The sequence below is a fragment of the Oxyura jamaicensis genome, chromosome 3, assembly GCF_011077185.1.
Source record: "Oxyura jamaicensis isolate SHBP4307 breed ruddy duck chromosome 3, BPBGC_Ojam_1.0, whole genome shotgun sequence".
NCBI classification, from domain to species: domain Eukaryota; kingdom Metazoa; phylum Chordata; class Aves; order Anseriformes; family Anatidae; genus Oxyura; species Oxyura jamaicensis.
This window is the reverse complement of record NC_048895.1, coordinates 44,864,830-44,891,404: the sequence shown is the minus strand read 5'-3', so window position 1 is coordinate 44,891,404 and position 26,575 is coordinate 44,864,830. Positions and strand designations below refer to the sequence as shown.

General features: G+C 40.2%; 1 protein-coding gene across 3 annotated transcripts; it reads left to right on the top strand.

Annotated features, from left to right (window-relative positions):
• Window positions 1–12,819: 12,819 nt before the first annotated feature.
• Window positions 12,820–22,474, top strand: CCR6 (C-C motif chemokine receptor 6). 3 transcript variants are annotated; one of them, XM_035323361.1, is made up of 4 exons: window positions 12,820–12,903; window positions 16,622–16,772; window positions 19,623–19,704; window positions 20,420–22,474. In XM_035323361.1, the coding sequence occupies exons 3-4, from the start codon at window positions 19,696–19,698 to the stop codon at window positions 21,503–21,505; spliced, it is 1,095 nt and encodes a 364-aa protein (XP_035179252.1). In that variant the 5' UTR covers window positions 12,820–12,903; window positions 16,622–16,772; window positions 19,623–19,695; the 3' UTR covers window positions 21,506–22,474. The 3 variants fall into 3 exon arrangements, with proteins under 3 accessions (XP_035179252.1, XP_035179254.1, XP_035179253.1); XM_035323363.1 differs by lacking the exon at window positions 16,622–16,772 and having other exon boundaries at window positions 12,830–12,903; XM_035323362.1 differs by lacking the exon at window positions 12,820–12,903 and having other exon boundaries at window positions 15,821–16,772.
• The last annotated feature ends 4,101 nt before the right edge of the window (window positions 22,475–26,575 follow it).

Genomic DNA, 26,575 nt, shown 5'->3' with positions numbered 1-26,575 from the left:
GAATCAGAACCTGAGAGAAAAAAAAAAAAAAACTATGGGAAAATCTGGATTTTAAAGTACCAGTCAAAAAAATAAATGCACTGGGGCCATAGGCCTCATTTAAGTTGAGAAGCTAGTGTAGAATAAATTAGTGTTATGTTAGCACACAGTAGCTGTTCTGCTCTGAATGCTACGTGTGCATGCTCATTTTGCATTAAATATCAAAATGTGTTAAGCTAAACTGCAGAAAGATACAAAGGAGACCAGAGAAGTATTAAGAATATGGGCAGAAATGAATGCCAAGTACCATTTTGAAAGAACTCAAGCTAATCCAATTTATACAAAGAAAAATAAATCAAGTATGTACCCATGAGCTGAGAGACCAGTCCGAGGAACAGTGAAGGTGAGAAGGCAATGGGTGAGAGCAAGTTAAGTAAAGAGCAAGTTAAGCAGAGAGCAAGTTAAGTAAAATGGTTTGAACCAGTAATGAGTGCCAACAGCCAGCACATGAGAGACATGGCACGGTGTGGAAACTCCCTTTATGCTGCTGAAGCTGTGCAGGACATGGCCACGTTCACGATAGTTAAACAGATATCAACTTGGGTGATTTAGAGTTGTGAGCAGCAGATGCAGGGATTAACCTGAGTTAAAAATTAAGAAGTCTGAAGAAATAACAGCAGCGGGTTAGAGATTGACTGCAGAGAACATTCTGTTTTTGAAGCAGAAAGTCAGAATCCCTTTTGTAAACAAAAATTTAGGAGGTGGACTTAGGTTTTGACTCTAGCCTGTTATTGTAGGGGATGTGATGGAAATTATGTTTCTTGGGAAAAGATGAAGAATTACATGCCTGTAGAAGCACATATAGAATATATGATCCCATGGCTCATGCCAATTGTTTTTTGTTTTGTTTTGTTTTGCATAACAGAAATGCCTTGTGACCCAACAGCTTTGTGGGCTGATAGTGCACAAAGCAGGCACAGCTTATTTGCTCTGCCAACCATGCAGATAGATGCTCTGCTCTTGAAAAGCACCATTTTTGGGGGCAGCCACACAAACATCATTGACTCCCCTCTCCTTGTCAATGGAGGGAGCAGAGCTGCAGAGGGCCCCTTCCTGTGCCGTGGCACCTTCACCACCACAGCCAGCAGCAACCAGTTTAACCCTGCCTTGGGCTTTGGCTTTGCTGAGCAGTTGAGGCTTGGGGACACTTCAGAGAGAGGAGCCTGAGACGGGCTGTTTGTTTCTTTCTGTGTCTGCCTTTCTCCCTTTGTTTAAGAATAGCATTGAAACCTCATTTCAGATTTAGATCCAAGTGAAAGTTAGAAGGCATGACAGAGCACCATGCACCTCATTCAACACTCTCTGTACCCAGCGGTGACCATTACCACTCCTTCACTCCTGCAGGCTTTGTACCAAAGGCTTCCATCTCTGCAATACAGCTACAGACCTGAAAGAAAAATGGGGTCACAAATATAGGCCAATTACCCATACATCACGGAACAGGAAATCTTGCAGAACTGCCTTTTTCTTTTTCGTTTGCTCATCTCCCAGTGTGGTGTGCTCTTGTGGTCTTTGAATTTAAAAAATAAATTTAAGAAAGGATGCATCCTGACTCACGCTGTTGTATAACAATACTGTTACTGATCACTGAGGATCTGTTGGTTCTGGGAAGCAAACTGAAGACTGTCCAGTTGCGTGGTTGTTTGCAAGAAATAGTATCTATATATTTTGTTGCTACTGCTGTGCTTTTAGGCAGGTTAGCTATTTTTTTTCTGCACAATAGAACTGAACTCTGCTAAGGAATTATTACTATTAATTGATCCTCAATTTGCATTGTCTCAAGGGGTTGGGGAAGTGAAATGAAACAAACAGCATCAACAGGTAGGAACATGAAAGAGATCATCCAGATCAAGCATGCCTACTCAGTTGGAGCATTCTTTCTCCCTCCTTGATTCCCACAGTATAGGAGTTGAGAAGCTGAGCTGTGGTAAGCTGACCACACAACAAAAGACAAAGTGCTTTCTTGAGCAACAGTTGTCCCCTTCCTCCCCCTGATTTTGTTCGTAACCAGAGGGTTTAATCTAAAACCGCAGAAGTCTATTTTTTGCTACCATGCAGTTATTTGGATTGCTCCTTAGTGAACTACAGTCATTATTTTAATAAATATGGTATTTCACAGAGTGTGATTGTCCCAGTCAAAGCTGTGGAAGTGCAGAGAAATCACACAGTGGATAATTAGCCAGGGCTTTTGGAAATCAGAAGTTTTGCCACACAGGGTATTGCCCATCAGTGTGAAGTACTGGGGGGACAATGTCCCCACCATGCACTTTGACTGGACACAAGGTTGCACCAGGGGAGGGGAATTTAATGGCATGGTGTTAAACTTGCCTAAGTGACTGAGTGCAGGGACACTGACATCTCTGAGAATCTTATGCTAACCTCTACCTGTGGAAAACTGTAAGCCTAGATGAAATTAAACAAGGACAAATATGTATCCAATCTCAGTTAGAACTATAACAGAAGGATAATGGACAGTGGAGGATTTTCTGCTATATATTTGGAGACTGGAGGGTCAGCGTTGAGGCAGTGCTGAAGTCTCTGTGGAACAATGATGAGACACATTTGGGCTGCATGGTTCAGAGCCTTCCTTGCTCTCAGGTTTGTACAGTGGTGTTAGCAAGAGGTTGGGATGTTCTTTCTTCCCCTTAGTTTGATGGGTCATGAGAAGGTGAACAACACTGTTCTCAGAAATGCCATCTGTATTCATCAGTCCTGAGACCTCAGACAGACTGGGAACTCAACCATGATAAGCGCACCATAGGTAGCCTCAAGATGGTGGCTTAAAAAGCCCCTTGACTGTTTCAAGCTACTTCCCATTGCATACGGTCTGTTTCCTTTCTGAATTTCTCTGCCAACTTTGTTGCCTTCATTCCCCTCTATTTCCTGTTGGATCCCTCTCTCTCTGTTGTTGTCCCTGCATTTTCCCTGCTCATCTCACCTCCTCCTCAGCTTCCAGCTGGTTTCTGCTGAGCAGAACACCCCCACCAGCCCCTCTGCTCCTAGCACCAGGAGAAATCACTTCTGCCCAAAGATGGCATGAGGAAGGCCCTTAGGCATCAACCTGCATCTCCAACGATGCAAGGTACATTCACAGCTCTTCTACAGCCTTCATGGGTGACTCTGGCTAAGCTGCTTCCTGTTTCTGCGTGTCAAGTCTTTGACTGTTAAACATGGATGGATGGTGCAAGCTAGCAGTTTGTCAGTCCAGACAGCTTGTGTGGTACGTTGCATTCCCAAGCAGCGCTCATGCTTCCTTCCATATAGGCAGAATCACCAACTTCCTATCCAACCTGGGTCTATGGCCTGTCAATAATACTCAACACCTCTTCTGAAAGTGAGACAGATTGAAGCTGGCCTACTCTCACTTTGGAGTAGAGAATGCTTGGTTTTCCCCTAAGTTTTTTCCCTCTAAAATCCCTTGAGACAAAGATAAGCTGAAAGAAGAGGTATTATTTTATAGAGTCTGCTTTTAAAGTACTGCTTATGGAGTCCTAACTTTGAGCAACACCTGCTAGATCACACTCACTATGTAGTTCATGAAGTGAGCAAAAAGGCCTGCACTTCTGGTGGTACATTAAAGCTGTTGTGGGGAGGGAGGAGAGGCAGGAATCAGTCATACTGAGAGATTACACTTTCAGGAGGGTCAGCTAGGTGAGACTGGACACCCCAAAGACATGCTTAGAGATCCTAGTGCAGGGGCAAGGCTTCACAGTAGTCTGAAGTTCAAAGTATTTGAGTGGGATGGGAGCGGAAGAGATCTGCTGAGTGAGTAGGCTGGCAAATGGCCCAGGAAGGAGCTGCTGCCTGCAAGAGCTTCAAAGCCTTGTCAAGAGTACTGTGAGGGGGAGCAGAGTAAGTCAACGTGAGGGTCTTGGATGCTAGATACTCTTACACAGACTGAAAACCATTCTGGGCCTTGTAGCAAGGAGAGCAGAGAGAATATAAAAGAGATTTAGTGTAGGATGTTACCGCCTCAGATATAACAAGATAACAAGGGAGGCAGTGAGCAATCTCTGCACTTATGACTATTAAAAGAATTCTAGTCTTTTCCAATTATTAGAAAAATGAGTTTTCAACTTTATCAAAAATCACCTGAAACCCTCTCAAAAACAAAGCAGCCTGAGTACATGGTTTCTAACAAACTGTACTCTCACGAAGCTTCTTTCTTCTTTTTTCAAATAGCAGTTTCTTCTTTAACATGCGATGAGGGGAGCTTTTAAGAATAAAACCTCGTGCTGCCCTCAGTGAGGTGGCATCTTCTACATTAGGAGCTCAAAATAACTTCTAACCACACACCTCCTGTTGCTTCTACATATCTTTCAGTCTAACATTCTGTCTTGCCTTTTACAGTCTTTGTTGCACTCAGCTATGAGGGAAAATGAAAATTAGTGAATACAGAAGTTACTTCAAAGTCATAAGAAAACCCACGGGGAGAACTGCAGAAATACTGGCTTTCCTACATACCTTTTGCTGCAAGCTGGAATGGCCTCCCACTTACTCTCCATTCTCACCATGATACTTAATCTGTGCCTAATCAAAATGCTCTATAATCCAACCATAACTGGAAGAGGATGCATCAGGAGGCCAGGAAGGCCATTGTGATATTTCATGCACAACTTAACAGATGTCAGATCCTCCATCTAGGATTGCTCTGAAATCCTTTGATCCTTTGTACCAACTCACCTCAGCTGAAGATCTGGCCCTTGGCTCTCAAAGTGCTTAATGAGGCAGAATCTACTTTACATGTCTGATGGTTTCTCTCCAGCTGTTTGTTGGTATGGCCTCCTGCTCACCCTCAGCACACACAGTGACACAGCTGAGGGGAGGGGGAAGCTCTGAAATTCAGCCTTTCCCTTACCTGGTAATGTCTTGCCCTGAGAAGTGTCTACCTGAATAATGAAACATTGCAGCTGATGAACTACCAGCAAGGAGATAAATAACTATTGCAATACTGTACCATAACAAGAATTTGTTTTTGAGTAATTAACCCTGCCACTGGTTCCACTTCTGTAAGGTCAGGGGAACTTCTGATTTCTAAAGTGTAGTTCACAATTGTTACCAGACAATTGCATCTGAGTGACACAAGACATGAATCTAGTAATTACGGTATAGCTCCTTTCACAGTTACTCTTCAGTAATACCATTAACTAGGGCAACACAGTTCATTCTCTTTCATCAAATTTGTTTGGATTAATCTTTTTAAGCATTCCCCTATTATCTCTTCAGGACTTCCAGGAAACTTCTGGCTGAGCTGGCAGCAAGGCACCCCTCTCTCCTGTACTGCTGAGGCATGGTGTTTATCACATAAAACTACTGGGAAAAATTGAAGCAAAATTCTTTTATTACTGGGAGCTCTTTGCCTGTTTTAAACATACTAAAGCATTAACAGCAAAGTTTTTTGGGCAAGGGTGCAAGCCAGGGTGTGCTAGAAGTGGTGTGGTTCAGGTTGGTCAGACAGGTCTGGCAGCATCTGAAGGGGTCAAACCTCTCTAGTCCTACTACCTAGGACTGGAGGGCTGGGAGGTGGCATGACATTTTTCTCTTCTTCAGACAGGTAGAATAAGACCTTGTGGTGGTTTTACCGTGCTAGGCAGCTGAACACCACAACCGCTCTCTCACTCCCCATCCTCAGATGAGGAGGGGAAGAAGTAAAGGAAAGAACAACTCACAGGTTGAGATAAGGATAATTTAATTAAAGAGAAAAAATATATTATTAAGGAAATATTATTATTAATTAAATAATTCAACTAAAGGGAAAGAAGGGAAAGGGGAAGAGGGAGAGGGAAAGGGAATAACAAAACAAAACAAAACAAAACAAAAAGGCTATGTGGAAGTGCAGAGGAAAGAAATTACTCTCTACTCCCCACAAATGAGCGATGCTTGACCACGTCCTTGAAGCAGGGCCTCAATGCACGTAGCTGGTGTTCGGGAGGAGGACAGACGTTTTCACAACGAGAGCCCACCCCTCCCCTCTTCTTCCTTTTTCCCCCTTTTGTTGCTGAGTGTGACATCATATGGTATGGAATATCCCTTTGGTTGGTTTAGGTCAGCTGCCCTGCTGATGTTTCTCTCTCACTTTTTTGCTCACCCCCCAGGAGGGTCAGAGAGAGTCCTGATGCTGTGCCAGCACTGCTCAGCAGCAGACACAACACCGGTGTGATACCACTGCTGTTCTAGCTACAAGTGCAGAGCGCAGCACTGTATGGGCTGCTGCAGGGAAAGTTAACATCCCAGCCAGACCCAGTACAGACCTAGAAGCCTCCTTACTGCTTGTGCTGGACCAGTGACGACAAAAAGCAGGTTTTCCCCTCACAAAAGACAGTAGATAAACCTTGAGACATGTAACACCTTTGTATGTCAAATCGGAAAAAGGAAAACAACCCCCTGGACAAATCCTGGCTGAGCGTAGGATGCTACATGAACTCAGACATGAAGAGCGCATCCCATGGTGGAGCCAGGCAATGGAGATGTACTCAGAGATCTGGCTTGACAGTGGATGCCAATCTTGCTGTCAACATGACAGAAACGTCTCATGGTTGGATGGGGAGAAGGGAGCTCCTGAAGCATGGTTTCCTCTGCTGTCCATGTGCCAGCCACAGCAGAGTAGCCCAGGTGTGACCAGAACGCATCACACATTGTGCTGTGCCAAGACCCAGGCCCAGGTGAGGCCAAGGGACCCTCTCCAGACTTCACGCATCTCTGGGTTAATGTGGATGACCCTTAGCTGCCTGGGTGAGACCTCTGCTCTTGGCTGCAGAAGGAGTGGCAGTGGAAGGACAATTCCTGTCAAGGAGGATTTCTTATTCAGAAGCAGAGGGAGGGGAGGTAAGGCAGACTCACTTCTATTTAGGGTCAAGGTCTGTGTCCTTTTGTTGGCTTTTGCCTGACCCCTGAAGGAGTTGGGTCCATTTATTAAACAAGGGGAAAATTACTCACTTAAAAAGAGACAGAAATCAAGAAACCATTTACGGGTTTGCATTTTTTTTTGTTTGTTTGTTTTGTTTTGTTTTGTTTTGTTTTGTTTTTTTGGTATGATAATGTAGTCTGGAAGACAGTTCTTGTGACTTGTGTGCCTTGCTAGTTAGGGCACTTAGACCTGGCACCAGAGACTGAACAAGGAGCTGGTATGTGCGATACAACGGGACAAAAGGTGCAAAGCAGCAGCAGCTCTGCCTTGATGGCTGCGAGCATGTAGAAGGAAACAAACAGCTGGACCCAGGTCTCATTTCAGCATTTCAGCATGCAATGATCAGAGGTATCTGGGGAGAAAGTGAGCTTTGAAATGGGGAAAGGAACACAGCGGTATAACGTATGTATCCTGTAAAATAATGAAAGAACAAGACTGCTGACCAGCTGAGGCCTGGTCCTGAATCAAAATCCAATTGCAGACTGGTGAGGTTGGTTGAAAGTGGTAAGAAAGAAGGCTTTGAAGGAGAGATAAAAGAGAACATATCTGTGAGATGCACCTCCCTGAAGGGGAATATGCTGGGACATGGTAAGATCGGTTCCTCCCGTTCCCTCTTTGTAGGAGGAAGCAGACAGAGCCATGACTGCTTTGCATGAGGCCACAGAGACCAGCCACAGGAAGCAGCTGCAGATCGTAGTGAGGGCATGCTGGCTAGTACCTTGGTGGTGACTCCTGGGATGGGCGCGAAAGCTTCAGGGCAGTGACAGCCCACTGGTGATGAATGACAGACCAGTGAAAATGTTGGTGTCTGCCAGCCCTGGTCAACGCACTGTGAGGAAGCTGCAGTGAAACAGGAAGTGGTTAATATTAGCACACTTTCCCAATTCTCAATAGTGGAGACAACCAAAACATCCTGGGGAGGAGAGAGCATACACAGCCATAAGTTGCCAGCTATCTCAAGTTTGTTCTCACAGACACCCTTCCTTTATCTCTTCAGTAAAGCAAAACGTCTCTACTGCACAAAATATTGTGAAGAAATGAGTAAGGTGGCTGGGTGGGCATCTAAAGCAGTCTATCTTGGAGCAAGATAAATGGATACTGTGTGGATTGTACTTTGTCTAGTATCTGAGCTATCTGGCACAACTCTGCGCTGAGTAAGGAAGATACCCTCAGAGACCAGTTATAAAGTCTTGGGCTTGCTGCAGCTGGAGAAGTTTCCTTGACAAGACCAAGAGCCATAACCAAGTTTCTGTTTTTCCAACTCTAAATTTGAATCAATGCCAGACTGCCTACATAACTGAATCTGGCCTTTTCTGCTACCAGTGCCACCTGGCAAGGGACTTATACATGGATATTTGGGCTAATGATTTACCATGCCTTACTCTCCAGCCTGTTGCTCCATAAGAGCATTCCAGCAGCTTTAGCTGTGCTTTATGGTTCTCCAGCATACCTGCCCTACAGTATTATTAGGTGCCTACCTTAGTGTGGGCTAGGGTATATTTATGGAAACAAACACATCATCTCTAAGAAATGAGATGTAAGGACAAGCCTGCAGCACAGAATTAATCAACAGCAGTTGCCAATTTGCTGTTCCTGTGAGGAAATGATCAGTAATGTACCTCCTGTTACTTGAGGCGTTTTTTTTTTTTTTTTTTTTTTTTTTTCTTTGCCAGTTCTGTGATCACAGTGGAAACATAAGCTTTATCAAAGCACTAACCACCAGTAACTGCATGCACAAGACCTAGAGATCAGATGATAACAGCAGTTGCCCACTGTTGGAAGGGAAGTGAGAGGTGAACTATCCACTGCAATATGAGTTGAGAGAGCTGTGGTAGCTGTCCGCAGTGCAAGATCCCTTGTCAGGAACCACTCTCCCTGTTCTCTGCTTGGCACAGCAACCCATGTACGCTTACTTTGTCTCCAAATCCACACAGAAATTCACAAGTACGCTCAAGTCTCTAAAGGCACTGAGGTAGATTGTGTCTATTCATTGCAGTGAGACTTGAATCCCAATACTTTTAAAGCTTATTAAAAGGAGAATGATTTAAACTGTGCTTGATTATCTTCACTGATCCATATCTTATCATGGAGAGGATCTGCAACCAGGACACAAATTCCCTCCTACACCAGTCTGCTCAAGTGGCATCTCAGTAGCAACTGTATAGGAACACTAATTCCTGCTGTGCAGAAGATTTGGAAGGAGATTCTCCTCCTTGCAGAGCAATCTTTTTTTTTTTTTCCCCCTGGGTTGCCTCAGATCATTGGTGGCGTTAGTGGTTACATCCCACACGATGGTGCATAAGTAACATGAGGGAGTATCTCCCTTTCTCCCTCCTGTGAATTCTATTTCTGTGCCATCCTTTTCTCCTTGAGGTCCTTACTTTCTTATCTGTGCTCTCATCTTTTTTTGTTCAGGCCAAATTAAGTGGCAGTGTTGGTCCACATGGGTGGTGTGTACAGATGGGATGGTGAGTTCTGGACTAACACCAGCATGTGCTTTTCCCAAGAAAGAAGTCACTTTCTGACTTGTCAGATGGCTGACAGCAGGCTTGCCTTCTTGAAGTTGCCAGCCAACCCCTCCAATCTGTCTTTATGATTGGGAAAATCACAGTCCATGGGCTGAAAAACATGTACTGCATCTTGGTCCACTGAAGGACTGAAAGAAACCTCATTTGAGCTGTACCCACCCCACCCAGGGTCTGCATATTGTGCAGGCGCGATTTCAAATGTCATTCTTCCATTTTAGCATTTACGGCTTTGGGTGGGAGTCAGGATAACAGATGCCTAAAAATTTCCATAGTAAGCAACCAGTTACATCATTAGGTATATAAGCACCTTTTAAACACTAGCTTTCAGCTCTTAGTCAAGTTATGAAGGCTGCTGCTGTGGAAACAGAGGTGACTGGGGCATTCCATGGTGTGGGGCTCTTGTAAAAACAGTCATATAAAGAAAGTACAGCTCTAAAAGAAATCAGGTCAATGAATTCAACATACTGAGGTTGAAATGTCAGTGCTTGGGAGTATAGTCTGATGACATGCTTTGAGAAACTACTTTGGTAGTTTTTTCAATGAGACATGAAACAGAGAGTGCGCGAGTAAGCGAGCAAGCAAAAAAAATTACCGCAACGGTATCATCTAGCTACAGCATCAAAAACATAGAAATTATGTCAGTGACTGTATATTTAACTCTTCTTTTCTCTTTGCCTGGTGTTTGCAGCATTTCTGATATGGAAACTCACTCATTCTCCACAGCCTGATGTAAATTAGTCATACGTTGGCAGACAATTCAGCAGAATGTTTGTCAGGGGACCGTTTACCTCAAATGGCAGCAATGATTTCGAAATGTTTTGTGATATTTTGTGTTTTGTAGCAAAATACTTCATTAAAAAAATCAGATCCACTTTTGCAAGAAACCAGCTTTAAGAACCAGTTCCTTAAACTGGCTTTTAACCACTCTAAAGAGTTGTTGCTGTGTGAAGCGTGGTGGTATAATGGCATATTTTGTAAGTGTTACTGTAACATGGGCTAGATTTCACAGTTTCATTGACTCAGTTAGGGTCAAAGAGTAGTGTAACAGGTGCTTCTGGTATGCACATCTCCAGTGGGAAGACATGACCCCAGAAAAGGACATTTACAATGAAAGCAATTGAGAAAAAGACAATCTCTGGGTGATGCACAGGTGTATGCAAAGCTTTGCAGAGGTGGTGGAGAATAAGGGGACTGGGACTGCTGCTATTCTCTTCCTTGGGATTTCATGAACAAACATGTAATTTCCAGTCAACATAAGAGTTTTTCATGGGCAGACAAAGTAGATAATTCAGATTATGAGTTCCTGGCTTCTTCAATCAACTGTCCCTTGGCTGTTCATCACTGTGTAGCTTCCTTAGCTCTATGGAAACACGGGAGATGCTTTCACCAGAAATGGTTCTTAAACCTCTAAGATAGCTCAAAGGCAACACTAGGAAACAGGCCAACACAACATAATTCAGGTAAAACTGAATGAGTAAAAACTTAAATGAGTAAAACTGATACAAAATGTTCTGCTCAAGATGTTTCTTAATGGAAAGAAACATTATTTGAATAAACCTTTTTTTTATTTTTTTATTTTTTTTTCATTCAGAATGCCTTTATTTATCTCAGAAGCATTTTGTTAATAAAATGAAATGTGTTGATGCTGCTCTTATGCCTGATGTAAGTTGTTGTTCCTTGTGAATCCAGTCCTTTTCATGAGACCTTAGACCATGGAAAGACATTATTCATTGCTTATGTTCTCTACCCTAAACTAGGACATGTAATCAGATTAATAACCTCACCCTACAAAAGAGAATAAAAGAATGAGCAACCATATATTAACTCACCTGTGCCTCTTGGTGCTTCTTCTAAACTGGCATTTTTGTCATCCAAGCTTCCATCAAAAGAAACACCATTTTTTTGGATCAAAATTTTCATTTTTATCAACATTTTCCTCAGAAAATAAAATATTTTTTTAACCAGCTTTTCTGAATGCAGTGATTATCCATGACAGGACACACTCCTTATGCTTCTTCCTGGCAGCCACAGCAGCTCAGCTAGGAGATGGGCAGGCTGCAACAAGCAATGCTGCAGTGAAACAGAGGAGTACTCTGAGTATGACTGTGCTCCTCCTTCAGAAAATTCCAATTTCACTATAAGAAGAAATAACCTGTGATTCTTTACCATTTTCACATGAACCACAAACCAGTTCCCATCATTTATTCTAGTCCCTCTACTTCCCAAGTGCTCTGTTTACCCTTGTAACCCATTTTATCTCCTGAGCCCTATTTGCTCATTTGACTAAACCCTGCAGAAGACCTTGGCAGGGCTCTGTCTTCTCTGACTGGTTTGACAGACGTCCAAGTAACTAAACCCTTGATGGACGCCTGTTCTGGGATCATGTTAGTTCAGTGCCTGACACCCCCTTGTATGCGAGGAGGGCTGCTTCAGACATGAGGGGGTGAATGGAATCAGGTGGGAGTGAGGTTGAAAATATTAACAACAAAAAAAGATTAAAGGGAAAATGAGTTGAGTCGTGCTACAAAAAGTAATGCTGGAGAGAAATGATGAGGATGGAAACAAGAAATGGAAATAAGAGAAAACTAGAAAAGCCAAACAACAGAAGAGGAAGAAATAGGGGCACACACACACACACACACGCACACACAAACCACATATAGAAATACCAAATACAGACAAATGTCAGAGGGAGCAAAAAGCCAGGGCCAAATAGAAGAAGGGAAGTTTGAAGAAAATAATGAGAAAAAATATATTGACAATATGGGGTGGTATTTTTTTAAAAAATAAACAAGTCATAGATTATCTGAGTTCGAAGGGACTCACAAGAATCATCGAGTCCAACTCCTAATATAATAGTTAATCGGGTAATATAAACAACCTGAATGTAAAAATATAGTTTACATTTTGTGGTCTGAAAGAATGATGGGGAGACCAGAACCTCAGCTGGTGGCTAGTTTTTTTAATCAGATTAAACTGATCTAAATTTAACTGAATGAACATGAAAGCAAGAAGGAACAGATTACAATGTATGTGCTGCATCTCTTTTAGAATCATAAAAACATCCTGAGTCATTCCAGAAGAAACACATGGATCCTGGAATAAATCATAGAGTGGTTTTGTTTTCCTTATCTTTCAATATTTTCTTTCTTTAATTAGTGGTGGCAGAAAACTAACATGTGGTGAGATTTGAAAAACCACAGTAACCATACTAGCTAAACGAGAGTAAATTTCCTTTCAGAGCTCTAACATGTACAAAAGCAAACTACATGTGGGGGCTTCATTTGCATAGCATGCAGATTTTCAAATAGGTGTCTTAAAAAGAAGAAACCCTTTCCATTTGCCACAGTGTGAAGGTGAAGCACAAAGTGTCTGCAAGGAAGGCTGTCTGGGCTTTGTAACTGGGTCAAAAGAAAATGCACTAAGGAGGTAAGTTACACTAGCTATCTTTTATTAGTTTTGGCATTAACCGAAAAGGATTTAATTCTTCTCTTTCTGAAAGACTGTTTTTCCTGCTGAATTTTAACTATATTGCAGATTAAACATGAGATACATTGAAATTGGAAAGAACATGAGTATGGAAAAAACTGAGCAAAGTTTTTGTAGTGGGTATTCTAAAATTCTGATTTATCTTTTAATGAAACAAGCCATCCCATTACATTGAGTCACATTCCATGAAACAGAGTTGATAATATTTAGTTGCTTCTGAGGCTATGCTGTTAGTTTTCAAAATGTGGGCTGATGTCTGGAAGAGACGCTGTTTACTACTACTAGTAGAAGACGTGCATGTTTGAATATGGATTACAATCATCATGGATTTGGTTGGTAGTTTGAAGTCACATCCATTTATAATACAGAGGGAATTATTACTCGTTATTTGCTGCTTACATGACTGCTGTGGGCTAGATCTGTTTTTGTGTAAAGACGTTTGCATTGTGACGCTCAGAGCCTTCTCATCAGCTCCAGAGATAAGAAAAGCACTTAAAGACCCACAGAGAAATGAGCCACAATGAAATACCAGCAAATCCGTGTACCAACACAGAAATTGCACCTGCTCTCAATGTGCTGTTTTTAACAAGACTGGAGCCTGTGTTTCAAAATGTCAGATATGGTGAGCAGGAATCAGTGCTTAGTTTCAGACAGCATTTAGACAGAAAGTTATCTGTAAACAGGATCTAGGCTGGCATATATATCTGTTATTACAAAAAGTATATGCACCTTATCTTATCAAAAGTAGATGCACTATTCCTCGCAGCACTTTGAGGACAGGAAAATTAGAAATGAAACTTATATTTCTTTTTCAAGAAAGTACAGAAGATGCCTTATGAGCCTCATCTGTAGCCCAAATCAGAGGTAACATAGGCAATCTCTGTTACTGCATTTTAAAATGTAAATAACTTAGGGAAGCAGTACAAAATCATTATATATACATATATATATATATAAAGTAAAATCCCTTCCTAGCAAAGAGTAACAGAGTGTCCTGAAAACTCATGAGGCTTTGATGGTGAAAATTATTATGAATTATGAAATAAATATTACAGCGAGGAGTACTTCATTATTGTGACTGAGGATATCTCGAAAGAGTTGCAGGATCTGGACATGGTGCCAGTCATCTCAATGCACAAAACCTAAACGCCATGCCATAGTTTTACACCTTCTCCGACATCGTTCGTGCATCCTCTCCACTCGCGTTGCACTGCTCTCTGATGCTAACCACTGTCTTGGCTCTACCTGCTGCTGGTCCTCCCAGGCTGCTGAAAAGATAGATGTCCTTCTGTGAGTGCTGCTACTGGGTGCCTTCAGAGCAGTGTGGCAGCTGCCAAGAATACATGAACTCTCCCACAGTGGGCCAAAGGTCCACTCAGTGCTGTGTCTTACTTGTGGAAGCAGCCAGAGGCAGACACCTGGGATGAAGAAACACCTGCCTTGTGGCGCTTGTCCTGGGATTTGTGTGCAGCACTCAGGAATCCACCTTTGGATGATTTCCTGGGCTGGGGGCTTCCCGCAGCCTGTTACGAATAACAACCTATGTGGGCCTATCAGATCTGTGCTCGCCTAATCCCTCTTTGAACTCATGTATGTTTTTCCTCTGTGATGTCCAGGAACAAAAAATCCCCCAGTTTTATCAGTGCTGTGTGATGATATCTTATTTTACCTGATAGCTTCACGGGCAGCCATCTGTGTGCTTTCATTGTGCAACTCAGTAAATAATTATTTTGCATTCACAACCTCCCCAGACTCATGGTTTTAAAGAACTGTCGTATGTAAGTAGTCTCTTTTCCCGGCTGCCTTTTTTGTCTTTCTTCAGCTAGTAGTTCCTTGCTCCTGATAACTATACCAATAATCTTGCCTTACCATATACCTCCCGAGAGGGAATGAGCAGAACGACATTGTAGTTGTGCTGTGGGGGCCTGACAGATTTCTACAGAAGTATTACGTTGACTTCCATTTTCTTATTTCCTGCTTTTCTAATAATTCTTAACAAAAATGTCACCCTTTTATGCTGAGTTTTGTGGAGACTGAGATAAGGTAGAACAGCCCCCACACCATTTAGGACATTATAATTTAATACCCATGCATTTGAAAAAAAAAATGGAAGGTCCTAGGCAACTAGAGAAGAAGGGCGGATCTCTAAAAGATGTCCCAGGTACCTAGAGAGCAATGGAATCACTTGTGGTAGTCAGACTCCAAAATTTCATGCCCATCCCATTTCCACATTGCAAATCTTTTGACCATTTCTGCAACCCAAGTCTCTAACTGCAGCTGCTGACTTGATTTATCAGAATCAGAAAATTATAAACAGAAATTTAAAATGGAGACAATCATAGTTGTCTGCTACAATTGTTTCTCTTTGCTTTCAATTTTAACTCATCTTCTCTGCAATTAAACTCACATATCTCTCTTCAATGTACTGAATTTCACCAAACATATTTCAAGTGCTCAACTGCTTTATGGAGTTAACTGGATCCATAATGACAGACAGTGAATTAGTTCAATCAACAGTATAGTCCAAATTGATTTTCACTTTTTTTTTTTTTTTTTTTTTTTTTTCATTGTATGCATGAAACAGTGAAGATTTTTATTATTATTATTATTATTTTCAGCAGTAACAGTCAAAACATGCATGGGTGTGTCAACATACACACACCTATAGAGGGAAAAAATGAAATCCTCATTTCAAGGTTTTTAAGGATCTATGTCAAATCACATTTTGACTTAAGTGGCTAGGGAACCACTGGTACTGTGAAACACTCTGTTTTGAAAGAAAATATGAGCATGACATCTCTCATCCTGTATTTCTTTATGTCCATCATTCTATTAAGCTAGGCATAGCTTACAAGGCCATCTGGTGTCTCCAATGACAAAACAAGACTTATCTAAGTGCTCACACACAATTTCTGAAATAAGAAATTAGAATATAATTTATTTTTTTTATTTTTTTTTTTTTTTCCCTGCTAACATGAACATCTAAATTGCATTCAAATACTAAGGACAGAGGTGGGGGAAAGAACATTTACAGGTTTTTTAATTCAGGAATCATAAAATGAAGTATTTTCATGTCTAGTTACAGCTAACGTTAACAACAGACCTGAACAAATCACAAAACCATAGAATGGTTTGGCTTGGAAAAAAACCCTTTAAAGATCATCTGGTACAACCCCGCCATACCTTCCTCCAGAAGGTATGCTCAGGACCACACCCAGCCTGACCCTGAACACTTTCAGGAAGTGGGCATTTTTGTACCAAGCAGACAAATACAATTATATTTTCCATCTTTATCTGGGCATTTGCATATTTTATTAGCAGCTCAGGCAAAAGATGTGAATAATATGCACCTTGATGTATGCCAGTTTATTATTTTTTTCTTCAGAAAACAGTTCTTAGTCAGTTTTGTAGTTAATGCTTGCTCCAGTTTTGCAGTTCTTCATGACTTTCAGTGCAACCTTTGCAGAAATAGGCCATTATTCAGGAAGTATTCTGAGGACAGTGACAATCGACACCTTATATCTTATGATTCTAATGCTAGCTTGTTTACTTAAAAACAGTATCACATTATATAGGTAGCTGAATTAGTAAATGACATGTCTCCAGCACAGATAAGGTTAAGTATTTTCCTTTACGTAAAAAAGAAGGTTATTGTCAGGAGGAAGTGGTGATAATTTCAATTGAACTTCGTACCTTTGACTAATGCTGTCTATTGAGGCTGATTGTAAATGTGCTTGAGACAGCCACAAAAGGATGTAACAGAATCACACATCCTCGTCAACCTGATCTTCTGACCATTTTCAAATCTGGTAAGTACTAACATAAGATAGTTTATCTATAATGTATGGTGAATGTACTAAACCACATGCATTTGTAGGAGTATACTTACAATGGGAGGTAATGCTTGAAAAATAATTATTGGTTTCCTCTAAGTGCTGAGATTTTTTTTTTTCCTTATAGAAATCCGCCTTTTTCCTGAGTTTTTTCTTTGGTTTGTCTTTTGCTTGTATAATTCCAAATACTTTGTACTGAAGAATGCATTTTAGTCTTCTTTTTGAGTATTCACATAATGCTTTCATAGTGAAAAGAAATGTTAATGTAGATAGAATGGAAAATAGTAGGGTAAAAAATACAAGGCTTATATGACATTTAATATGCAGAATCTGAGTATGTTTGTGTACATGTGCATAGACGTGCCTATATGCAACATATAAAGAATATTAGAACATATCCAACCACAACCACCCTTATATATGTGGAAATTTATTTTTGATAATTACCTAATACATTAGTGCTAAATAAAGCCACAAATATGCAGATAATAAATTATAAAGCTGCCTATTGTAAGACTATTGGAGAGATTTAATTCATGATGGGGAAAAGTGCTTAAAGAGGTTCCGATTCACCTTCCTTTGCAGCCAGTGCACCTTCCTAATAACTTCAGTGAATGCTGTTTCAAAATCATAAAAGGAAATAGCTCAAGAGATTTAAATCAGGTCCTAAATCTGATCTTTGCTATTCTGGTTTCAGTTTGAATCTTTGTCTACTACTCTCGTAGCAACCAGCCTTGGGAAGCTTTTGCTGGGCGGTGGAAGTACTTTTGTGAAGAAATGTGTGACTGCTGGTGTCCTTGTGAATTTCTGTATCACTAGAGAGAGCATGCAGCTCTCCTATGCTTAGTAGCTTTCTGCTGAATGTTTCTGAGGAGCAGAGAGCCTTTCTTCAGTGCTATTCTGAAGAGCGGTCCTTACAGACTTCAAGAAACACTTGTACTTCCCTTCTACTAAATTGTGTTCACCCTGGCTTCTTCTCTGTACACTTTATACTAGTGTTTAAGAGTTACTTTGGCAACATGGAATGCGAAGCACATTTTTAAAAAAATTTTTTTTTTTAGAGAGAATATATACCATCAGGCTCTTTTTATGTTACAACCATGGACATCCTAGAAAGATTTTTGTCATTTTTGTCATTCCACATATATATATATATATATATTTTCCCAACCATAAAATAGCTGTTCCTAAAATAATAACCTAGACGGGTATCCATTTACTGCTGACTGAAGAGTTACTGTGCTGACAGCCTGGTGCAAAGGGTAACAGGGACACCGAGAAGGGGGGCGTGTGTCTGCCTGGCTGGGGGCAGTGGAGGGTAAAGCAGCAGATGGAGACTAGGGGTGTTCAGAGAACACAGGCTAGGAACCACAGCCCTAGGTGAAATTCAGTGTATATCACTGCTTGCCTTATACACCTTTGCACTTCAGAGAGACACTTTAAATTGTTAGTTTGCTTCAGAAAGCGTTCAAGGGCTTTCAAGCTGTCATACACCAGCAGCTTTTAAAAATCAGCTTTGAAATAGTGGCAGAGGAAGCTGGAGTGGTGGATGAAGGTTTATTTAAAGGAAAGGAAAGCCAGAGAAGCTGTGATGCTTAGACAACATCATATGGTATGGGTTTCTACCCATCTGAAGACCTGCAGTGTGAGCCAGCCTCCTCACATGAGTCACACAGAGTCTGATCCTCGTTACGCCTTTGGACAGTGAAGAGTGTTAGGTCCCTGCCCTTGCCAGCTTCCTTCTAATATCTGGACTGCATCTGCCCCACTTTTGCAGATTATCAGTCTCTCCCTTTTGCAAAACTCAGGTAATTCCCAAACAGGAAGGATTTGTTAATCTAGATTTAAGATTAACCCACATATACTTCCTAATTAGCAACACAACTAGTAAAAAGCAGAGAAACTCTGAATTAAACTGACGATCATACCCTTGGCAAATAAGGGGCTAGTCCCTGCTGGTATGTGCAATTGTCATGGAGCAGGTAAGGGAAAGGAGGGGAAGACTGCTTTCATGCAGGGGAAAGCTGAGGAGCTAAATCTCCTGCCCCATGGCTCCTGTGTGAGGTTAAGCGAGTCATTTAAACCCAGCTTTGTGCATGTGGCCACCAATGGCATGTTCCCCATTTTATCCACCTGTGACTTCAGATCCTGTGGTCTCATTTGCGGAAGTCTGAGCCTCCCTGCAACCAGAGTCAATGGATTCAGTAATTTACATAAATGAAGTACTGTACTGCATAATGCTAGGCACTCCTAAAAGTGATGTTGGGGTGGGGGACAAGTGCCTCAAACTGAACATCCCAAGTGAATACTTACAGTAATGACTCAGTGCTCTACTAGTTCCTTCTCTGTAAAACAAAGATAATAAATAATAATAATAAAAAGTTTAAATGATGCCTTATTGTTATGAAATATAGTAAGGTGCTGCTGTTTTACTGTTCCAGTTATATCTCAATACACTAATTTACATTGTCATACAGATTTTTTGGAAGTAAAATGTCATTTATTCGTTTTTCTTGTGGTGCAAAGTCAATGTGAACTGAGAATCACATATTCTCATGTATCGCTTATTAGCTCTCTGAATAAGCAATCCATATGTAAGACTGTACTCATAATCATACCCATACAAACCACCCACCTTCCCAGCTGCACAAAGTGCTGCAGCGATGTGTGATTTGTTGAGATGTTATCTTGTTGGTATAGCTGAAGTGAGCTGATTCTTCTTTGAATAACTTGTATTTCCAATTGTTTTAATTGTTTTCCTACTTCTCCACATTTCTTGTGCTTGCTGCTTTCCCCATTCAAATTTTTTTTTTTTTTTTTTTCCAGAAATCCTCGGAAAGCATTTTGTACTTCTTTTCCACATATATGTCTATAACCTTTTCAGAAGTGTACTGGCAAAATGAATATTGTAAGTACTCAATTAACGCATTACATCGGTAGATAATAAAGCAATGAACCTGGCAGTCCCAGCTCTTTGAGACTGCTGGTCCAGCTGCCATAATTTCAGGAGTGATTGGGTGATGAGAAGTTTCTTACTCATCAGATTTCACTGAAAATGCATGCCATTTCTTAGTTTTGTTACCTCCTCATTTAACAACTAGTCTGGTGTCTGCATTGCAAGGAACTGCATCTGAGGCTAGCTATCCCAGAATTTAGATTCTTCTGTGATGGCAAATTATTTCTTTCTGCATAATGTATTTAAGAATGGAATCCTTTGGGCCATCCCAAAAGATAATCTCCATGTTTATAGTTTAATTAAGATTTTGTGAACTTCACTAGTTAGTTCTTTTATGCGTGCTCTGCAGTGTTAAACACACTTGTAATTTGGTTGGGTGGAAACTGTAAAACAGGTAGTACTGGAGGAAAAGCACTGCTATGGACTGTCTCAAGAGAAACTTGATGTGGGCTTGAAGCTGAGAGGTAGGAAGTACTAGACAGAAATATTACAGTTACTATAAGGGAAACGTCACTTGCATTTCAAATCAGCAAGCCTTGCAATACTATTTTTTTCCAAAGCCATTACTATATTGTATTTGTATAATGTTGTTATCTATCATCTTTCAATTATATAGAAATTGTGGATATTTAAGGTGTGAATTAACCTGTGATCTTCTTTTTTACAGACAGAGTCTAGTATCACAGATTATCTGTATGATTCAGACTATGCTTCTCTAATTGCACAACCCTGCTCTAAGTGGGAAGTAAGGATCTTCACAAAAGCATTTCTGCCAGCTGCATACTCGTTGATTTGTATCATCGGCCTAGTTGGTAACATCTTTGTAGTGATGACCTTTGCTTTGTATGAAAGAACCAAGTCCATGACAGATGTTTACCTCTTCAACATGGCCATTGCGGACATACTGTTTGTTCTCACCCTCCCACTGTGGGCAGTGAACTATGCTGCTGACAAATGGATTTTCGGTAATTTCATTTGCAAAATGGCCAGAGGTATCTATGCGATCAACTTCAGTTGCGGCATGCTGCTTTTGGCCTTTATCAGTGTGGACCGGTACATTGCCATCGTACAGGCAACAAAGTCATTTAAGCTAAGGGCAAGAACACTTGCATACAGTAAACTGATTTGTTTGGCTGTGTGGGTATCATCAATTTTAATTTCCAGTTCCTCTTTTCTATACAGTGAAAGTTACAGCTTCTCCACCAACGAAACCAAAGAGATTTGTGATCACAGATTTGACAAAATGGCTGAAAGCACTATGCTGAAATCACTGCTGTTGTGCCTACAAGTTGGATTTGGATTTTTTTTACCTTTCATATTTATGTTCTTTTGTTATACATTCATAATCAAGTCCTTACAACAAGCTCAGAATTCCAAGAGAAACAAAGCAATTCGTGTGATTGTATTAATTGTAGCTGTTTTCCTGGTTTGCCAGGTACCCTATAACATTGTTCTCCTTGTGGCAGCTGTAAATATGGGTAAGATGGACAAATCTTGTGACTCTGAAAAGGCAATGGCCTATGCAAAATACACCACTGAAGCCATAGCATTTTTACACTGTTGCCTGAACCCTGTGCTCTATGCATTTATCGGAGTGAAGTTTAGAAGTTACTTTGTGAAGATAATGAAGGACCTATGGTGCATGAGACACAAGAAATACAATAAACGTGGTTCAAGGACAAATTCTGATATTTATCATTCAAGACAGACTAGTGAAATTCTGACTGACAATGCATCTTCTTTTACTATATAATACAATTTGAAAAACATTATTACTGAAGGACTCTGCTCACCAAACAACCCAAACCAGCCTCACTATACCTGTGGTAGCCAGTCTTCTGGGTGTCTCTGCACCTCAAAGGGAGCTCTCATGACCTACAACTCCTTTCAGGAAAACAATTAAAATAAAATAACAACACTGTCCTGTGGAAAACTGAAGTCTGATTCACCTCTCTTAACATTTGTGCTCTTCTAAAGGGCACTCTTGTAGAATTATTAAAAGTGAATTTTACAGAGGAATGCTTCTTGTTTTTAATAATAATAATAATTTAAAAAAAAAAGTTCTACATCACTGAAATATCTCAAAAGTACTAAGTAAATGAATCAGTCTATGTCCCGGCTCATTCTATTTACATTGATGTTGTTGCTATTAACTATTTTTACTTGGAAATCTTATTTAAGTGTAGGTCTCCACGGTGCTTTTGCTGCAGGTCACTTTATAATGCCAACCTAAAATATGGCATTTTGAGCAAAGTATGGCAAGCAGAGCTAACATAGAAATGAAGAAACAAACTCAAGGATTCTGGAATAGGTGGGCTTAGGTATCAGGTCTCATAAATCTTTGCCCAGTTCTATGCTCCACCTGTTCATCTGGAATTGCAGAAGGTTATGCCAAAGCTGAGACTGGTTAAAGTCAACAAAGACATGCCTACTAAAGACAATGTTACAATAAATAAATAACACAAAATAAAGAGAGCTTTGCAACGTGCACAGAAAGATTTTCTGAAATCTCCTTAGACTATTTTCTGAACGGAGAAAGCAGCTTTAGCTGAGATATTCTTCCCTTCATTTGGCACTAGATTCCAGTTCTGCCTTCAGCTGAAGCTGATCAGCTTGTGAACATTTCTGTGTGTTGTTTTTTCTTTATCTTGTTATTTTTTTCTTTCTAGCTGAATTTCACACTCCATTTTCTAGAAGCTAGAAAACTGAACAGAAATGTAATTATTCAAATTTTCTCTCTCTCTCTCTTTTATTTATTTATTTTTTATTTTATTTTTTAACTAGATTCATCAAGAAACATGCATTTCTTTGTATTTTGCTATTGTTGGCAAAGTTTCCTTAGGAAGGGATTTACTAGCATGAAGTATGTGTGTATGAAATTTATTCTGTTAGCTCCAAAATTATTAAGGTCTATGCCTAAAAATAAAACAGAATCTGACTTAATTCAGCCAAAATTTTTACTGAGTTAGTCAGCATTTATCTCACTCTGGATATAGGGATATTTCTAATAAATTTAATTAGTTTTACCAGTGAAACTTGTGCTATAGAGGGAGCTTCACCACCTTGTAACTGTGCAGGGTGTGGAGAGGTAGAGAGGAACAGGAACTGATGCATTTCATAGAGCTGGAGGGCAGAGGGTCAGGGCAAAACGTAGGAGAGGACAAGAACACACCTGCTACCTGCTTGCAGTCTGCTGAAGTTCCTACCAAAAATTAATGCAATGTGCAGCTCACAGTTTGCCTTGGATGTCCTCTTTTATCCTCATGACTGAGGAGACAGAGAAAGAAGTAACCACATCTTTCAGTGGCAATCCAAAGGGCCAAGAGGGGCAGTGCTGGAGCTTAAGAAGACTTGAGGAAGGGTGTTGATATGGTATGACGTGAAATTGGTACTGCTTGTGGTGGTGTAATCTGTCCTTGTTTACAGTGCACTGTGAGGTTCTTAAATATTGGTGCCAGATGTGATAAAGATTGTATGCATTTATCGTCACTGAACAGTAAGTTAGGCAAGAATATGATGCAAAATAATGTAAATGCATATGTGTGCATTTGCTGTATGATTTTCTGCATGAGAATTCAACAAATAAAAAATGTTACTGAAAAGGAAAGAAAAGAATCATCTCTAAGTTTCTTGTTACATTTATTACCTTGAAAACTTTCTTATTCAGTGCAAAATGTCTCATGCCTGAGGACAGCATGTCACCCTCAGGATCTGGATGAAGGACCTATGCCCTCCTGCACTGACTTAAACCCACCCGGCACCACAACAGCTCTCAAGCCGACCCCTGTGAGGCTTGAGCAAAGCCCGCAGCCTCCTGTAGTCCCTGCAGCTACGTCTGCAGGGCTTGTCATCAGCCTGTGACAACCTTGATAAAAAAAATCACTTGAGTTACCACTGAAACCATGAATGATCTCCCCATCTCTGGGACAAATGGGGTGACAGTGTGGGAAGAGCTCATAAGGGGCTGCTAAGCAAGTACAAATGGGGCTCCAACCAGCGGGGCGCAGGCTTAGTGTCCTTACAGTTTTTACTTGAATTTGGTAGGCAACTACAGAAGTGTGGATAGTTAAACATTTAATTTACACATAATATGTCCTTAATGTGTGTGTGAGAGAGAGAAATTTACGCTCAGATAAAAGAGTGAGAGCAGTTCAGAGTGAAACCACGGGAAGGGCAGAACCCAACTGCTAGGCACTGGGCAGCTGATGGTCAGCAGATGTCACTGGTGATCCTCCACCTCCAGACATTCAGTGTCTTTTGTTCAATGAGCACATCAGCAGAACTGGCAGGTGAGCTCAGGTTCGTGCTGGGAGTTTAAGAAATGAAAAGGGCACAGATTTATAGGATATTGGGTGGTATTCTCACTGCAGAATAACTTTTCAGAGCTTGCTATGGATGCTGTTTTTTACTAAAATAACTTTGTGGTAGCCGTGCAGTACACTGCATAGTCAATACATGCAATTTATTTTGTGTTGTGTATATTTTGGCAATTATTAGATGGATCTTCATTTTCTATTATGTTTAAAGACAGAAGAATACATGCTATGTTGTGTCAAGGCATAGACACAGACAATTCAGCTGGTAAGTTTTGACAAGGCAATTCATATCCTCCTCCAGCTGGAGGCTGGGGTTGGGCTGTGGTATTGGTTGCACGTACAAATTCTTTGCTTGTGAGTGGATTTCATTCTGCTTTTGGTTGCTACATGGGGGCCTTGCTTGACACTTCCCATTCAAGCGGTTCAGAAGGAGGTAGGTCATCTGTGCAGAACATAAAATAAAGCTGTAACATCTCAATGTAGACAGCCTAACTAAATCTGTTTTCTGACACATAGTTTGAAAACTGACCTGACTTACTGACCAGCTTCCCATAAAGAGTGTCAGTTTTCTTCCCATGATATTTAAATTTTGTGTGCTAATTGTTCTGTTTATATATTCATTTTCTTAGAAGAGTTATCACTATAAGCTAGCAAACCTGCAAAAGAGTCATACTGGACAGAGGAGATGAAAGTCATTTGGGCCTTGCTCCTTGGAAGGACAGACAGAGGAAAGAAGGTGAAAATTATGTGCAAAGAGAGCTAACGGTTAGAGATGATGGGTAGAAACTGAAGAGAAATGGGATGAAACAGTCTAGAGAGGAACTTTTTTTTTTTTTTTTTTTTTGATAGAAGGTTGTTGGTAACTGATGATTAAGTACGTAACAGGTGTAACTGATAACTCTACTTTTAATCTTTGTAGGGCAATCTTACTGTGCAGAATTGGGAAAATTTTGGAAATTGCCAGTGTTACTGATAAAAATACTAAGAAAATAGTACTTGAGGCTTTGAGAATTTGGACTGAATTTGAAAAATAGATTTCAATTCAGTAAAAATGATAAAATTTTCAAAATGTCAAAACACTATATCTCATAAAACATCTAAAATGTGTTGACATTTCTGGTTAGTTTTCAGATACTGTAATAAAAACCAAGGAAATGATTTCACAAAACCACTGACAGAATCTCATAATCTGTTTTTTAGGCTGTTGCTGAGCAACCAGGGTATTCCCACCACCACCCACCAGTTGGTCTGGAGCTCATACCCTCTTGAAAGGAGCCCATGCAAAGTACAGATCCTCTTCCTTCCCCCACATCCCCCCCCAAAAATAAAAAGAGGATGGTTCACCTTTAAAGTTTGCTACATGTATATCTCTAATTCTCTTCTGGGCAGTGTAGTTGCAGGTCCTTCAGGCTGAAGAAGGAATTAAATAACATCTCCTCTTGTGGGCAAATGACATAACCTGATGGTAAAGATGTGACCACTAAAAAAGGAGTTGGTCTCTGGCAGCTTTGAACGGAGCTAAGTTCCTTTTATTACAAGTTCCTTAAAACAAATTCTCAGTTTTTTTTGTTGAATGAACTCCATTATCTAACCTGAGTTGAAAATTGTCTAGGTATTACTTGGTCAAAAAAAGACCTATTCATTTAAAAACTATTTCAATAGTGAAATTTTTTATTGACCACGTCAGGATCCTTTCCCTATCAAACCTAAAAAAATATTGCTTGTGCAATTTCATAACTGAAATCTGTAGTTGGTTTTCTTTGGATTTATTGTATTATGTAACTCAATTGTATATCCTGATGCATGACTCATATTTTTAAAGAAATCATCATCTTCCATTTATTTTTCATTGTTTTTAATGATAAATATGTGCTGAATTACTGCATTATCAATTTGATCTCTATATAAGGGCAAATTAAAACAATTGAATCAATATTTTTCTATCAAAATGTTTTAAAGCTCTTATTCAGTTGTTACAGTTTTACCATTCCAAAACAATTATTATAGTTCATCCAAAATAATTTAATTAATATGTATTTTATCTGTAGTAACTGGAATTTATTTATAGACCTGTATTTCACTGAGAATTAGGGGAAATAGAGAATATTCAGCTCCTTTCATAAGAAACAAGGGAGTAAGAGATGAAGAATGGAGAAAGAGCTTTTATTCAAGATAGAAAATATTTGTGCTCTTTATTTATATGAATGATAGATAGCCCTGCTGTTTTAGCACAGAACATGGTAGATTTACTTATGATGTATTTGTGCTTAATTTTATTTGGTAAGTAGGAGTTATAAAGAAAAAAAGCTACCTAATTACCAGAAAAATTGTTGTGGGTTTTGTTGTTGTTTATTTGTTTATTTGTTTGATGTTGTTTGTTTCTTAGCCTGGATTGGATTATCCAGCTATGGCTTGGTTGTGATCTCTGGTCCCATTTCTGAAAAAAATTTACAGACATATGGAGTCATTAAAGTAGTTACAACTGTAAGTCAATTGCTGTCCTTGAT